Consider the following 14,562-nt stretch of genomic DNA (forward strand, 5'->3'; position numbering starts at 1 on the left):
AGATGTTTGTTAATATCTTTGAACCAGATGTTTCTTCCTGGGCTATATGACAGGTCTGAGGCAAAATCTTCCAGCTTGTGTGTACTGAATGCCAGTGTGATAAGTACAATGAAATTTAACATTAATGAAATGAGTAATTTGTTATGATGTGGCATTTAAAAGAAACAATGATTTTCATATATAACAATTTAAAGATTTTTTAAGATGGTTAGGTTGCAGTACCTCTTTTAGCTTCCATTTATTCAGAGACAGTGGTGCAAACTTACTTCTCCCCTTCACACTCCCAATGTGCTGCCTGTCTGTTTAGTAGCTTTGCTAGCAGGATGCAGAACTGTTTTTTGTTTTTTTTAATTACATTTCAGTAACATTTTTTTTTCTGAAGCTAGCCAAGTAAATTGGAGGTACATTAAAACTTGTTCTAAATAGGAGGAAAATAGTATAGACCCTTCAAAGGAAAAGTAATATGTTTATTGATTCTGTGAAGCAATTAACATTATTATCAGTGAAAGTACTTAGGTTTGTATGTAAGTAGAGTGGGGTTTCAAATTCAGCAGATTAAATAGTCAGCAAAGCTGAAATGTGGGCCAAGCCAATCCAGTATATAATGATAAATTACTACACTAAGCAACTTATTGGGCAGATCAGATGGACCATTTTGCTCTTTATTTGTCATAATTAACTATGTTACTATGTTATAATTAACTATATAAAGATTTTTTTTTATCTGATAGCTTTTTTTATTGCTTCTTTGGTTTTCTTTCTCAGAACTGGAATCTATTGAGGTTTCTGCTCCATGAGCTTTCATTCATCTTTTCATCTCTGTCTATCTCTTCATTCCCTCTCACATTTGCATGAAAGGATGGTGAAAAAGTAAAAATGTTCCTATGTTAGTGACTTGTGAGATTTCCTCCCAGTCCTCTCTCTGAAGGTCATCATTACAGGAAAAAAAAGTGCTATCACTTTACTGACATAAGAACATAAGAATTTGCCATGCTGGGTCAGACCAAGGGTCCATCAAGCCCAGCATCCTGTTTCCAACAGAGGCCAAATCAGGCCACAAGAACCTGGCAATTACCCAAACACTAAGAAGATCCAATGCTACTGATGCAACGAATAGCAGTGGCTTTTCCCAAAGTAAACTTGATTAATAGCAGTTAATGGACTTCTTCTCCAAGAACTTATCCAAACCTTTTTTGAATGCAGCTACACTATCTGCACTAACCACATCCTCTGCAACAAATTTCAGAGCTTAATTGTGTGTTGAGTGAAAAAGAATTTTCTCCGATTAGTCCTAAATGTGCCACTTGCTAACTTCATGGAATGCCCCCTACTCCTTCTATTATCTGAAAGTGTAAATAACCGATTCACATCTACTCGTTCAAGACCTCTCATGATCTTAAAGACCTCTATCATATCTCCCCTCAGCCGTCTCTTCTCCAAACTGATCAGCCCTAATCTCGTCAGCCTTTCCTCATAGGGGAGCTGTCCCATCCCCTTTATCATTTTGGTTGCCCTTCTCTATACCTTCTCCATCGCAACTATATTTTTTTTGAGATGTGGTGACCAGAATTGTACACAGTATTCAAGGTGCAGTCTCACTATGGAGAGGTACAGAGGCATTATGACATTTTCCGTTCTATTAACCATTCCCTTCCTAATAAGTTCTAACATTCTGTTTGCTTTTTTGACTGCTGCAGCACACTGAGCCGACGATCTTAAAGTATTATCCACTATGATACCTAGATCTTTTTCCTGGGTGGTAGCTCCTAATATGCAACCAAACATCGTGTAACTATAGCAAGGGTTAATTTTCCCTATCTGCAACATTTTGCACTTGTCCACATTAAATTTCATCTGCCATTTGGATGCCCAATCTTCCAGTCTTGCAAGGTCTTCCTGTAATGTATCACAATCCGCTTGTGATTTAACTACTCTGAATAATTTTGTATCGTCTGCGAATTTGATAACCTCACTTGTTGTATTCCTTTCCAGATCATATATATATATTGAAAAGCACCGGTCCAAGTACAGATCCCTGAGGCATCCACTGTTTACCCTTTTCTACTGAGAAAAGTGACCATTTAATCCTACTCTCTGTTTCCTGTCTTTTAACCAGTTTGTAATCCACGGAAGGACATCACCTCCTATCCCATGACTTTTTAGTTTTCTTAGAAACCAGTAGACATTTTATTCATTTATTTATTCACATATACATTTAAGATTCAAGGATGTCTTACTGCTGTATACAAGCTACTGACCTGTAAAATTTTGATTCTGTGCGTAGTGATGTCCTTACTCTTACATATCCAGCTCTCATCATGGACTTATGTATGACCTCATTGTTTACTCTTTACTGTCCAGTTATCAGGGAACCAGCATGCTTTGCTGCTGGTACTTTTTCCTGGTTTTTCTATATTTGCTCTCTTTTACATAGGCCAAGAACTGCAGTGGATAGTCACCTTTGGCTAGGACAGAGGGATATGCTGTACTCCTGAGAATTTTGGATGTTTGGCTGCCACCTAAAATGATGACCGGCTGTCATCATAAGAGCTGTTAGTGTTAGCTTGAGAGTACTTCCAGTATCAGCTGGCCCAAACAGCAGATGTTTGTGACAAGAAGTCAACCAAATCTTCTGCCCAGTAGTGCAGAGCGCTTGCCAGTGCACCACTAGGATGGAACTTTAGAATTATAAAAGCAAAATATAAAGCTGAATAAATTTGCCTTGAATTGAAGTAATGAACTTTATCTTTGTGCTTGTTTTTCAGATTTTAAAATAGTAGTAATGCTAACATTGGCCAGCAAATTGAAGCGGGACAATGGTGTCAAAGGAACTCGGTCCTCCAACACCACTGCAGATTCTACCCGAAGAGTATCCATTAGAGATAAATTACTTGTCAAAGGTGAGTGAACCTATTTTAGTTTAATGCTGCAGTATAGGTCTGTTAACTGCATTTGTTTTTGACTAAGAAAACAAAATTACTGGACTTTCTCAGTGGCGGAGGGTGGAGTTGCGGCAGAGGTGCCAGGATCCACATCCCTGGTGGCCCAAGGAGCAGGAGAAAGCTACCAGGTCTAAACAAAATTGCTAAGTCTATTTGAATAACTTCTGCAACTAGTTTTGCATGCTGATTTTTTTTTTTCCACTTTAAAAATATTTATATTTGTGAGTTGAGGCTTTATAGAAATGGTTTGTGTTAGTCTTCCATTGTTCACTGATCTTTGATAGCTTAGTGCAAAGGCTTTTTTTGTTAAGTGACTGAAGCTGTAGAAATCTTTTGAAGAATGAGTATGACAGTCTTTTATTAAACCAGTGAAAGTTTTGTCAAATCTTTTTTGTATCTCTTGGCAGACATTTGCAGCAAATATTTAGTAAAACTTAGCTTTTAACAGAGGGCCATTCTTAGCAAATGTAAAAACTAGTTCCAGACTTTGCTGCTTGTGGTAAGCATTTAGCAACGTTTTTAGATAATTTGGTGTGAATGCTGTATGATATGGTAAGCTTCCACTACAGAAAGATTTCAGGGTTCCAGCTATATTGTCTCCTATAGTCCTTTTGTGGATTGCAAGTTGGTTAAAAGACAGGAAACAGAAAGTAGGATTAAATGGTCTGTTTTCACATTGGAAAAAGGTAAACAGTGGCGTGCCTCAGGGATCTGTACTTGGTCTGGTGCTTTTAATATTTTTATAAATGATCTGGAAAAGGGTACAACGAGTGAGGTGATCAAATTTGCGGATGACACAAAATTATTCAGAGTAGTTAAATCTAAAGTGGATTGTGATGAATTGCAGGAGGACCTTGCGAGACTTGAAGATTGGGCTTCCAAATGGCAGATAAAATTTAACGTGGACAAGTGCAAAGTGATGTATATAGGGCAAAATAACCCTTGCTGTAGTTACACAATGTTAGGTTCTATCTTGGGAGTTACCACCCAGGAAAGAGCTCAGGTATCATAGTGGATAATACAGTGAAATCGTCGGCTCAGTGTGCTGTTGTGATCAAAAAAGCAAACAGAATGTTAGCAATTATTAAGAAGGGAATGGAAAATAAAACGGATGATGTCATAATGCCTCTGTATTGCTCCATGGTGAGACAACACCTTGAATATTGTGTGCAATTCTGGTCATCGCATCTCAAAAAGGATATAATTGCACTGGAGAAAGTGCAGAGAAGGGCGACCAAAATAAGGGGCAAGAATTGCCGCCCTATAAGAAAAGACTAAAGAAGTTAGGGCTGTTCAGTTTGGAGAAGAGACAACTGAGGGGGGATATGATAGAAATCTACAAAATCAAGAAAGGACTTAAACAAGTTAATGTAAATCGGTTATTTACTCTTTCAGATAATAGAAGGACCAGGGTACACTCCATGAAGTTAGCAAGTAGCTCATTTAAAACAAATCAAATAAATTATTTTCACTCAACGCATAGTTAAGCTCTGGAATTTATTGCCAGAGGATGTGGTTACAGCAGTTAGTGTAACTGCGTTTAAAGAAGGTTTGGTTGAGTTCGTGCAGGATAAATCCATAACTGATATGACTGTAATTAATGATCTATCTAATGTTTGGGTTCTTGTGACTTGGATTGACCACTGTTGAAAATAGGATACTGGGTTTGATAGACCCTTGGTCTGACCCAATATGGCATATCTTATGTTCTTATGTACATTCTAACTCTTCCATCTTACTTCTTAAACTTCTGGCATTGGCATACAGACTTTTCAAAGTGCGTTTTTTTTTTTGTTTGTATTAACCTTCTTTTCAGTTGATACGGATATTTTGGAATTCTTTAACTTTTACGGTATAGTAGGTCAGCTTAGGTGATTCTTTACTTATAGCCACATGGGATGCTTTTGCTTTTATTGGAACCTCTCTGTTGGGATGCCCTAACTCTCCTATTTCATTAGTATCCTTCAAAGATACATTCCTCCGAACCATTCACTGCTGAGTGACTGTCTGCTTTCCCCCTTCTTCTAGTTTAAAAGGTGCTCTATCTCCTTTTTAAATGTAATGCCAGCAGCCTGGTTCCATTTTGGTTAAGGTGGAGCCTGTCCTTTCGGAAAAGTCTCCCCCTTCCCCAAAAGGTTGTCCAGTTCCTTACAAAACTGAATCCCTCTTTCCTATACCATCGTCTCATCCACGCATTGAGACTCCGGAGCTCTGCCTGCCTCTGGGGACCTGCACACGTGTGTGTGTGTATGAGAGAGAGCGCCAGCATGTGTGTATGCAAAAGAGAGAGCCCGCATATGTGCATATGAGAGAGAGCCCGCATATGAGAGAGAGCCCGCGTATGAGAGAGAGCGCCAGCATGTGCGTATGAAAGAGAGAGCCTGAATATGTGCAAGAGTGAGAGCCTGCAAGTCTGTTTGAGAGCGCCTGTATGTGTCTATATGAGAGAGAGAGAGCCTGCCTGAATCTGAGAAAAAGAGAGAGCCTGTATGTGTATGAGAGGGAGAGAGAGAGAGAGCGGATAAAGATTGTGTGGCCTTCTTCACCCAAATCCACAACAGTCTCTGGGATATCAAAAGATGCCAGGTATTTATTTATTTTTTTATGGTATCGAGAACTGGAGATTTTTAAATTTAATGTTTTATTATTATTAAATTTTGGGGTGTTATTTCATGTGTCTGCTGTTTTGAAATATTTTATTGGTGTTTGGGAAATATTAGAACAAATTTATGAGACTTTTTAAATCATTAGGGCCCAATATTGAAAGATGGTCATTTAAGTAACTTGGCCGGATATAACCTATCCGGCTAAATTACACAGTATATTCAGTTGCACGGCTATGTTGCTGAATATCCGCATATATGTTTGTACTTGGCCATATCAGTTATAACCATCTAACATAGCTGGTAAACTTATGCGGCTAAGACTAAATATTGCCTCTTAGTTGCATAAGTTATGTGGTTAAGTCGCTCCACAATTGCCCGCCCACAGCGTATGTAGCAGATCTTTTAGCTATATAAGGGATTTATGTGGCTAACCAGAAGCCACTAAATGTAAGCGCATATTCAGCAGCCGCTGCTTAACTACACAAGTCCTATTTATCTGGCTATGTAGCGCTGAATGTGCTTTGAATTTTGGGCCTCCTATGTTTGTCATCTGTTTTGATAAATTAATTCTTTTCATGATTTTAATATTATGAATGTCTTGTATCTCTTGATTTTATTGCTTGATGTTTTGTGAGGAGTGATTATGTTTCTGTTTTTCCATTGTAGCACTGCATAATACAGTCGGGCTGCTTGTGGTTATGAGAGCATGTTTGTGAGCGAGAGAGAACTAGTGAGCCTATGAGCATGTTTGAGCAAGAGGACTATTTAAGCCAGTGGGCCTGTGTGTGAGTGTAAGAGAGTGACTGAGCCAGTGAGCATGTACCAGAGACAGCATGTGATCTAGTGAGCATGTGTGTGTGAGTTTGTGTGAGAGTGAGCATGTGTGTTAGAGAAGAGAGTTGTGCATATTTCCCACTCCTTACTAATCTATGGCGATCTCAGGGTGACTGGAATCAAAAGTTCTTGGGTACAGAGAGCAGGGGATTTATTTTAGCTTTAATTTTAATTATTGGGTATTTACTGTGTCTGCTATTTTAAAATATTTTATCGATGTTTGGGAAATAAAAAAAAAACCAATGTTATATGTTTGTAATCATTGGATGTTCTTTTCACCAGCTGTTTTGAAATATTTATTCTTTTTATGAGTTTGATTTTACTATTATGATTGATGCTTTATACTTCTTGATGTTATTGTTTGATGTTTAGTGAGGAATGTTTTTCCATTCCATACAGAGTCTAGCTCATTGCAGTTCTCAAGTTCAGTTTTTGTCTGCATGTTTCTATTTATACTTTATTATCTCTTCACTTTGTATTTGATGAGGGTCTGCCTATGTTCTACATGTGACTAAGGTGAGGTATTGTGCTAAGCAGACTTGTGGGGTGGCCCAGCAGATTTGCATGGATGGATGCTTTGTTTACTCAGTACTGGTCTAGAGTATGCTCTATTTCTTAGTTATTTAGGAAAATTGTGAAATTTATTTTGAAGATATTTGGACTTAATTCTGCCAGGTTTCAGAGTCGACCTGGCGTGTTGATGCATGGGCTACAGAGAGAGTGCACAACGGAGTCAGATACCCCATGGGCCGGTTTTGAAAAATCCCCCAGGCTGATATTTTCCTGCAGTCTGCCTCTGGAAAAAGTAGCAACTCACGCTACAGGGGAATGTAGGCGACCTGTTGCTGAGACGAAGAGAGGAAGTCTTGGGAAGCCCTATGTAGGCTGAGGCGGTGACATCATCGATGGGCACCTTGGGCATTTTCCCGCTGCAGGCCATTTAAGTAGCATGTGGTCTGGCTTACGTATGCTTGGATCAGTTCAGAGGGGCAGTGATGATGGCAGTATCCCAAGCCTCGGGCAAGGAATTTGGTGGCATCCTTCCACGAAGGCAAGGCTGGCAGGCTGGTGGTGTTGGATGAGTACTGCAGCTTGATGGGCCTGCTCATGTGCTGCGAAACATAACGCTACCCTTCTTACACAGGGTAAGATACTAGACTTGGTAGGAAGAGTTTCTACCTGCCATTTGTAGGAATGAGCAGCATAGTCCAGGTCATATTTGGAATACTCTATTCTATCTACTGTCAGAAGTTACTAGGCTTGCTGGACTGCTAGACCATTGGTCTGACCCAACATGGCACTGTTTATGTTCTTAAATGGCAAAACAGAAATAAAAAAAAAAAAAAAGTCAAATTTGATTAAAAAAAAAAAAAAAAAACAAGCAAAAATAGCAAGGTTCATAAGCATAAAAAAATGCAGTAAATAATTTTTTTCCCCCCTTAGTCCTCTGTGGTGCCTAAAACGTTTCGCTGGTATCTCAATTTTTAAAAAAATATTGTATCTCAGGTTAAAGTGGTGGTATTTAAAATTGATTAAAGACATATATGCTTCAGAATCAAGGGACATTTTATTTTTTGCAGTGGCTCTTCTAGATTTGGCCAGCAAAGGGGTTTACATCTAAAAAAACCCCCCAAAAACAATTGTTCTGTAGGAAGAATGGTGTATAGTGAAAGGACAATTATTTGTTTGAATCATGCCCTGTTAATGTAGATGTTGGTTTTGTTTTTCTTTTGACATATTAAAACCCTTTGCATGTTTATTTTTTTAACAGAGGTTTCAGAACTTGAAGCAAATTTACCCTGTAAGTACAGTTTAATGTCATATATTGTAATGAAACAATGCATGAAAGTTGTCTGATCTCCTCATGTTCAGGAAATTAAATCACATAGAAAAGAGAAATAGTAAAGTTTGCATTGTAATAGCATGTATTTTGACTTTCATGACACGGAATAATATTGCTGATGTATATTGTATCCTTTGATAAACTGTATGGAAGAGACTTGCAATTTGATGTGTAACATTTTTTTAAATTATTTTTAAGAAAATGGCACATTTGACAAGATATTCAGTCCATATATATTTATTATTTTTAGACTTATTAGATTTTTATATTTTACTTTGACACATCAATTACACAAATACTAGTAAATTATATATATGGATTGGCTATCTTGTTAAATGCACCATTTACTTAAATGACACAGTCACTTATTCTTAAAATTACTGTGTCTTGGGACACAGTTGATGGATTTGGTATTTGTTGGAACATCTCACCATTTCTAACCCTAAATAGGACAGTGGGAATGGATATTTGTAGATAAATTTGGGTTTAAAGATTTCGATTAATGGGTACAGGGCAGCAAACAATGCTCACTAAAGACAACAAATGGGAAAATGTGTGTGTAGACATTGCCCTTTCCATGTTGCAAATAACTTTAGGTGTGCATTATGTACCATAATTTGGAGGGGTAAGGGTTTGCAAGCTTTCTCTATCCTTTTGCTTTCTAACTTTCCCCATTTCTATATTGTATTCACCCTCATACACCATCTCTCCTTATTGTTCTCTTTCTCTCTCACACACACATATACTCAGGATCACACGTTCTCTCTATTTCACACTGATTTCCATACACACTGACTCTCACATTCTGACCACTCTGACAATACCCACTCACTGGCAGACAGTCGTTACCACACACACACACACCGCTTCTTACACCACACACATTCTTTTCACACTCTTGCATAGAAAACCTGATACAAAGTCAAGGGTACTACAGAAGATGAAAGGTCAGAAAACGATTTAGGAATAGAATGGTACATCAAAGATGATTACAAAATGTACAGAATTAAATGAGACCTAACACAAACCCGGGTTCCGTGTGTTTTAAATTGTTTGCTCGACCTTTGGTTATTTACAAGAACTACTCAGAAACTAATTTACTCTACTACTCTATTGGTTATCATTCACAGTATTATTTTATATCATTCTATTATATCATTCTCAGCATACACAACATATGAACAAAAAATGAAACTGGATATATAGTTAAGTGGCAAAAAGTAATATATATACTTACATAATGGTTATAACTAGCAAAGTTCTCGCGCAGGAACAAAAAAAAATGTCTCTAACTCACTTCATTTCTGTTCTGCCTTATATAGGTTAAAAGGCAAATTCAGCATACCAGCTGGTTTCTGCTTGCATGTTTTCATACCATAAATCTTATTGCCTTCTCTTGCTTAGTCTCTTCCCTTATCTCTCCCTGGCATTCCTTAGTACAGATTGCCTGATGCGTACCCACCACAAGTCTCCTCCATCATCCTGTGTCTCACTAGTCCTTCTGTTATCTCTTTGTTTATGACTCTTCCTGCAGAGCTTGGCATTCAAGGTTTTCTGGTATTCAAGCAGAAATAACATCAGTATAATCAATTGGTGACCCCGACGTGATTCGAACACGCAGCCTTCTGATAATTGAATGTAGTAAGCCCACAGGTAAAGAACCATCCTATGGGTAAAATAATGTGAGCGTAGTTAAAACTGACATTAGTATAGTGACTGCAGTTCCAATTTCCCTCAGGGAGTTCCCGGCATTTACTGGCACCTCGTTTAGTACAATTTACGACACGAGCACAAGTGTCATTATGGGGTCTCGCTACATACGGGGTATGAAATTCCAAGGCATCTGCAGGCAAGCGTTTTGTTGTTCGACCCCCAAAATGGGAGAGAGGTGTATTGCCAAGCAGTAGTAATGAGTGGCAACTGAGTATCATTTGCAATATCATTCGGTACTTTACACACTGGAATAAGACAAGATCCCAACATTGTATGTAGATCTAAACTATACGTCAAGCAAAAGGAAGTGACATTTGTAATATTGGCTAAACGCAGCCACAGATTGTGTTGAAAACGTGTAGGAAGTGAATCAGATTCTGTATCAAAAATACTGGATGCTGAAGAGTTCAATTCCCCCCATAGTCCCAGACAAAGGATAACAGTCCAAACAAATGTAGGCATAACGTTATGGACTGGGTCTGTAGGAGCGAATGTCTGACAAGTGTACCCAGGTGGAATGTTCTGTTAAACGAGCAGCAGTGTGGCTCAACCCTGTGATAGTGAATGGACCAACGTAGATCGGATCCTTCCAAGTCTTGTGTGTATAATTCTTTCTCAGCACTTGATCACCTACAGAAAAAGAAGCACAAAACGTCTTTTTAGGGGCTTTCAATGATTCAGCCTGTACTAAGTCTGTTGCCATTGCCACTAGAGGTTGCACCTTTTTCCAATATTCCACTTGGGTATCAGTTCGTTTTACTTTCATCGGATTCATAATCCGTCCTGTCTGTAATTGGAATGGAGTAATTTTATGAATGGTACCTGGCGTGTTAAGTATAATCATCAAGGCTAATGGTAGTACATCCAACCAGGTATATAATTTTCTTGTCTTATTTTTATTCAATGCTGTGAGCAATACTCTTAGTTTTGTTTTCAATATCCCATTATAACGTTCTACCAAACCATTTGATGTTGGTTTATAAACAGATACACGTCGGTGAATAATATCACAGACTTCTTGTAACTCTTTCATAATTTGGTTATTAAAGTGTGTACCATTATCGGATACAATTTTGATTGGGCAACCATGGGTAGGCAAAATTTTATGCAGGAAGGTATCAATAACCACATGAGCTGTTTCTTTTGTACATGGGAAAGCTTCGATCCAATGTGAAAAGCTATCTACCCATACCAAATACATACCGTTTTCCTTTGATTGCTTCAAGCATATCAGTGTAATCAATGTGCCATTCCAAACCTGGCCCCTGGGGAATAGGCAAACTTCCAGGACTCACAGCTGGGCCTCGACGAGCTATATGAGTAGAACAAACTAAACAGTTATGAATTACCTGTACAGCTAATGCATACAAATTTTGGTTCCAGTGATTACTTTGTATACCTGCTAATAATGCGGTGGCAGACAGATGCATGGTCTCGGGGAATATATGAGGGGTATCTTCCCCGATATGTTCCGGCAGGCATAAACTGTTGTGGACTCTGCATAATATAACAATCCTGAATATCTGTTGGTCGTAAGTGATCTTTAACCGGAGTTGTGGAATTTTTCTTCTCTAAATCTGCGATTTGTAATGTCATTAACTTATTGGACATTTTTAATTGCTCTTTATTAGAAGCCCCAACCATTTTTATATGTACTGAGGAAAAATGTAAGAGTGTGGCCCGGACCTCTGGCCATGGTTTAGTTGACAATGCTACCACATTATTTAAATTATTTTGCATGTTCGTTGGTAAAGTAGCATAAAACAAATGCAGGAACACTGGAATATTTGGCTGTATATCAGCATCCTGTCCAGTTTGTGCCTTATATATATCCATACATCTAGTTAAATGCCCAGAGAAATCTTTGGACACATCCCATTTAAAGGCAGTAATAGCAGTAAAATCAATTACTGTGGGATAAAGAACATTTAAAGCATTCACTAGGTCAATTCTGTCTTGTCCGTGGAAGGGAAGACCATCAGCAGTATGTGTCGTTAATCTAGGTAGAGCGCTTATAACCGCAAGTTGTTGTAAACCGATTCCACAAGCTGCACATAATGCTTTGAAATCCCCTATTGCCAGCTGTGTTCCAGCTGTATTTGTATCAAGTGCCTCTAGCCACAACCGGGCTCCTTTATGTATACTAGGCAGCTTCTGAACAATTGCACTAACATCAGTAGGAGTATATGGTTTGTATGTCGCCACTGGCTGATTATGAGCGTCAGATCGCAGGAATACAGGGCACTGTTTGCTTGTGAGCTCGGGTACATCAAGCAGGTGACTCCTAGTGTTAGAACTGGGCTTCTTATTATAAGCTTTAAGATATTTTCGCCAAACCTTATAGCCCTCTATCATATAATCATAATCCTTTGTTTTCTCACAATGTAATACTATCAGAGTGAACACCTCTTCAAGTTCTCCCTCAGACTGCGGACCTTGCTCAAGGCAAGGAATCATCTCTACCCCTGCTTCTGTCAACGCTTTCACTACTGTGTCCCACCATGGGACACCGAAGCGTTCTTCCTTATCTTCAGCCAACCTCTCAAATATCCATTGTGTCACTACTCCTTCGCCCTTTCTGTCTATGACTTCCTTACTTGGTAAGTCTACAGAACGATTCAACTTACAATATTCACTGTCAGAGGAACCATCCTCTGCTACCATGATATAATAGAATGATATAAAATAATACTGTGAATGATAACCAATAAAGAGTAGTAGAGTAAATTAGTTTCTGAGTAGTTCTTGTAAATAACCAAAGGTCGAGCAAACAATTTAAAACAAATGCTTCTGCCATTGGTAAGCACCTATGATTTCAGCTTAGCACTTCTAGAGAGCAATGCTGAAAGTGTACACTTCCCAGCGTAGGTGCTTAGTAACACCAGAATCACTGGGCTCGGATCATGGTAGACCGCTACTGCAATTCTGGCTAAAGATTAAAAAACATTCAGGTACCGGGAGGGTGGGAAGGTAAGGGGTGGGGAGGGGGGAGCCCAGGTCTGGCCCTGACACTTACATTTTTCAAAATATTAGATATATTTTGTGTGTGTGTGTGGGCTTGACCCACAAGGGTTGAGCATTTGGACCTTGGATGGGACCTGTTAAAGGCCAGTAGGCCCATGATTTTTTATTTATTTGTTTAAAACTTCACATTATCCCAGGACAAGCAGGATGCTAGTCCTCACATAGGTGACGTCACTGACTGAGCCCTATCACGGGAAAACTTTCTGTCAAAGTTTCTAGAAACTTTTGACTGGCATCCTGAGCCCACTCAGCATGCCATGATCCCTTGAGCCATAGGGGTCTCCCTTCAGTCTTCTTTTTTCCGTGAAGCCGTTAGCCTCACGGTTACAAGGAGTCCTGTTTGGTGAATTTTCACTACATAAAAAAAGTTTAAAAAACTCGGAAAAACTTTAAAGCGCCGTAAGAGTCTCCCTTTTTTCCACCATTGGTAAGTTTTTACATTTTTCCGGTTGGTTCCATTACCGCTAAACCGAGTCAGAAGGTCGTCGACGGCTGTCCGGCCTTCACTATGGCTATGGGTTTTAAGAAGTGCCCGAATTGTTCCCGCACTATGGGGTGGATTTTAAAAGCCCTGCTCGCGTAAATCTGCCTGGATTTACGCAAGCAGGGCCTTGTGCGCCGGTGCGCCTATGTTCCATAGGCCTGCCGGCGCGCTCAGAGCCCAGGGACTCGCGTAAGTCCCGGCGTTTTTCGAGGGGGGCGTGTCGGGGGCGGGGCCGATCGGTGCGGTGTTTTGGGGGCGGGACGTGGCATTTCGGGGGTGGGCCCGGGGGCGTGGTTTCGGCCCGGGGCAGTCCGGGGGCGTGGCCGCGCTCTCCGGAACCGCCCCCAGGTCGCGTCTCGGCGCGCTAGCGGCCTGCTGGCGCGCGGGGATTTACTTCTCCCTCCGGGTGGCGTAAATCCCCCGACAAAGGTAGGGGGGGGGGTTTAGATAGGGCCGGGGGGGTGGGTTAGATAGAGGAAGGGAGGGGAAGGGGAGGGGAGGGCGAAAGCGAAAGCGAGTTCCCTCCGAGGCCGCTCCGATTTCGGCCGGCTACACGAAATCGGCAGCCTTGCGCGTGCCGATCCTGGATTTTAGCAGATACGCACGGCTACGCGCGTATCTACTAAAATCCAGCGTACTTTTGTTTGCGCCTGGTGCACCAACAAAAGTACGCGAAGGCGCACTTTTTAAAAATCTACCCCAAAGTCCATAATGGAGCCACACATCGAGTGTGTACTTTGCTTCGGCGAGGGACATGACGTTTCAACGTGTCCAAGATGCGCCGAGATGACGCCGAAAGGCAGAAGACTGCGCATGGAGAAAATGGAACATTTATTAAATCTTCAACTAATGCCATCGACCTCAACTTCCACACAGTCATCTATGGCTGGAGTGATTAGGAAGGTCGTCCTCAAAACAAAATGTAGACCGGATGAAGCAGGTGATCGGCCTTCACCGACCCCTTCAAGATCATCGATAAAGTCTACATCTGTCATCAAAAAAGGCGTCGAACATCGGCAGAAACACCGTCATCGACACTGGAGGCCTCACGATCCTGAATTGGATCCGATAACCGGAGTTCCATCAACAAGTCTCGAATCAACTCCGAAGAAGCCT

General features: G+C 40.2%; 1 protein-coding gene across 14 annotated transcripts in view; it reads left to right on the forward strand.

Moving 5' to 3' along the window:
* UBE2F (ubiquitin conjugating enzyme E2 F (putative)) overlaps window positions 1–14,562 on the forward strand; it is a 283,299-nt gene that overhangs the window by 21,272 nt on the left and 247,465 nt on the right. For 12 of the 14 annotated variants that reach the window (XR_003857446.1, XR_003857451.1, XR_003857445.1 and 9 more), the window contains 2 exons: window positions 2,766–2,900; window positions 8,154–8,183. Coding sequence is in view for 1 of the 14 variants with exons in the window: in XM_029606413.1 (XP_029462273.1) it covers window positions 2,766–2,900; window positions 8,154–8,183 (165 nt within the window). In the remaining 13 variants the exon portion in view is untranslated. Of the gene's footprint in view, window positions 1–2,765; window positions 2,901–8,153; window positions 8,184–14,562 lie in introns of those variants that run through there. The other 2 variants (XM_029606417.1, XM_029606416.1) reach the window with 2 other exon arrangements.

This window comes from Rhinatrema bivittatum, chromosome 6 (genome assembly GCF_901001135.1).
Source record: "Rhinatrema bivittatum chromosome 6, aRhiBiv1.1, whole genome shotgun sequence".
Lineage (NCBI taxonomy): Eukaryota > Metazoa > Chordata > Amphibia > Gymnophiona > Rhinatrematidae > Rhinatrema > Rhinatrema bivittatum.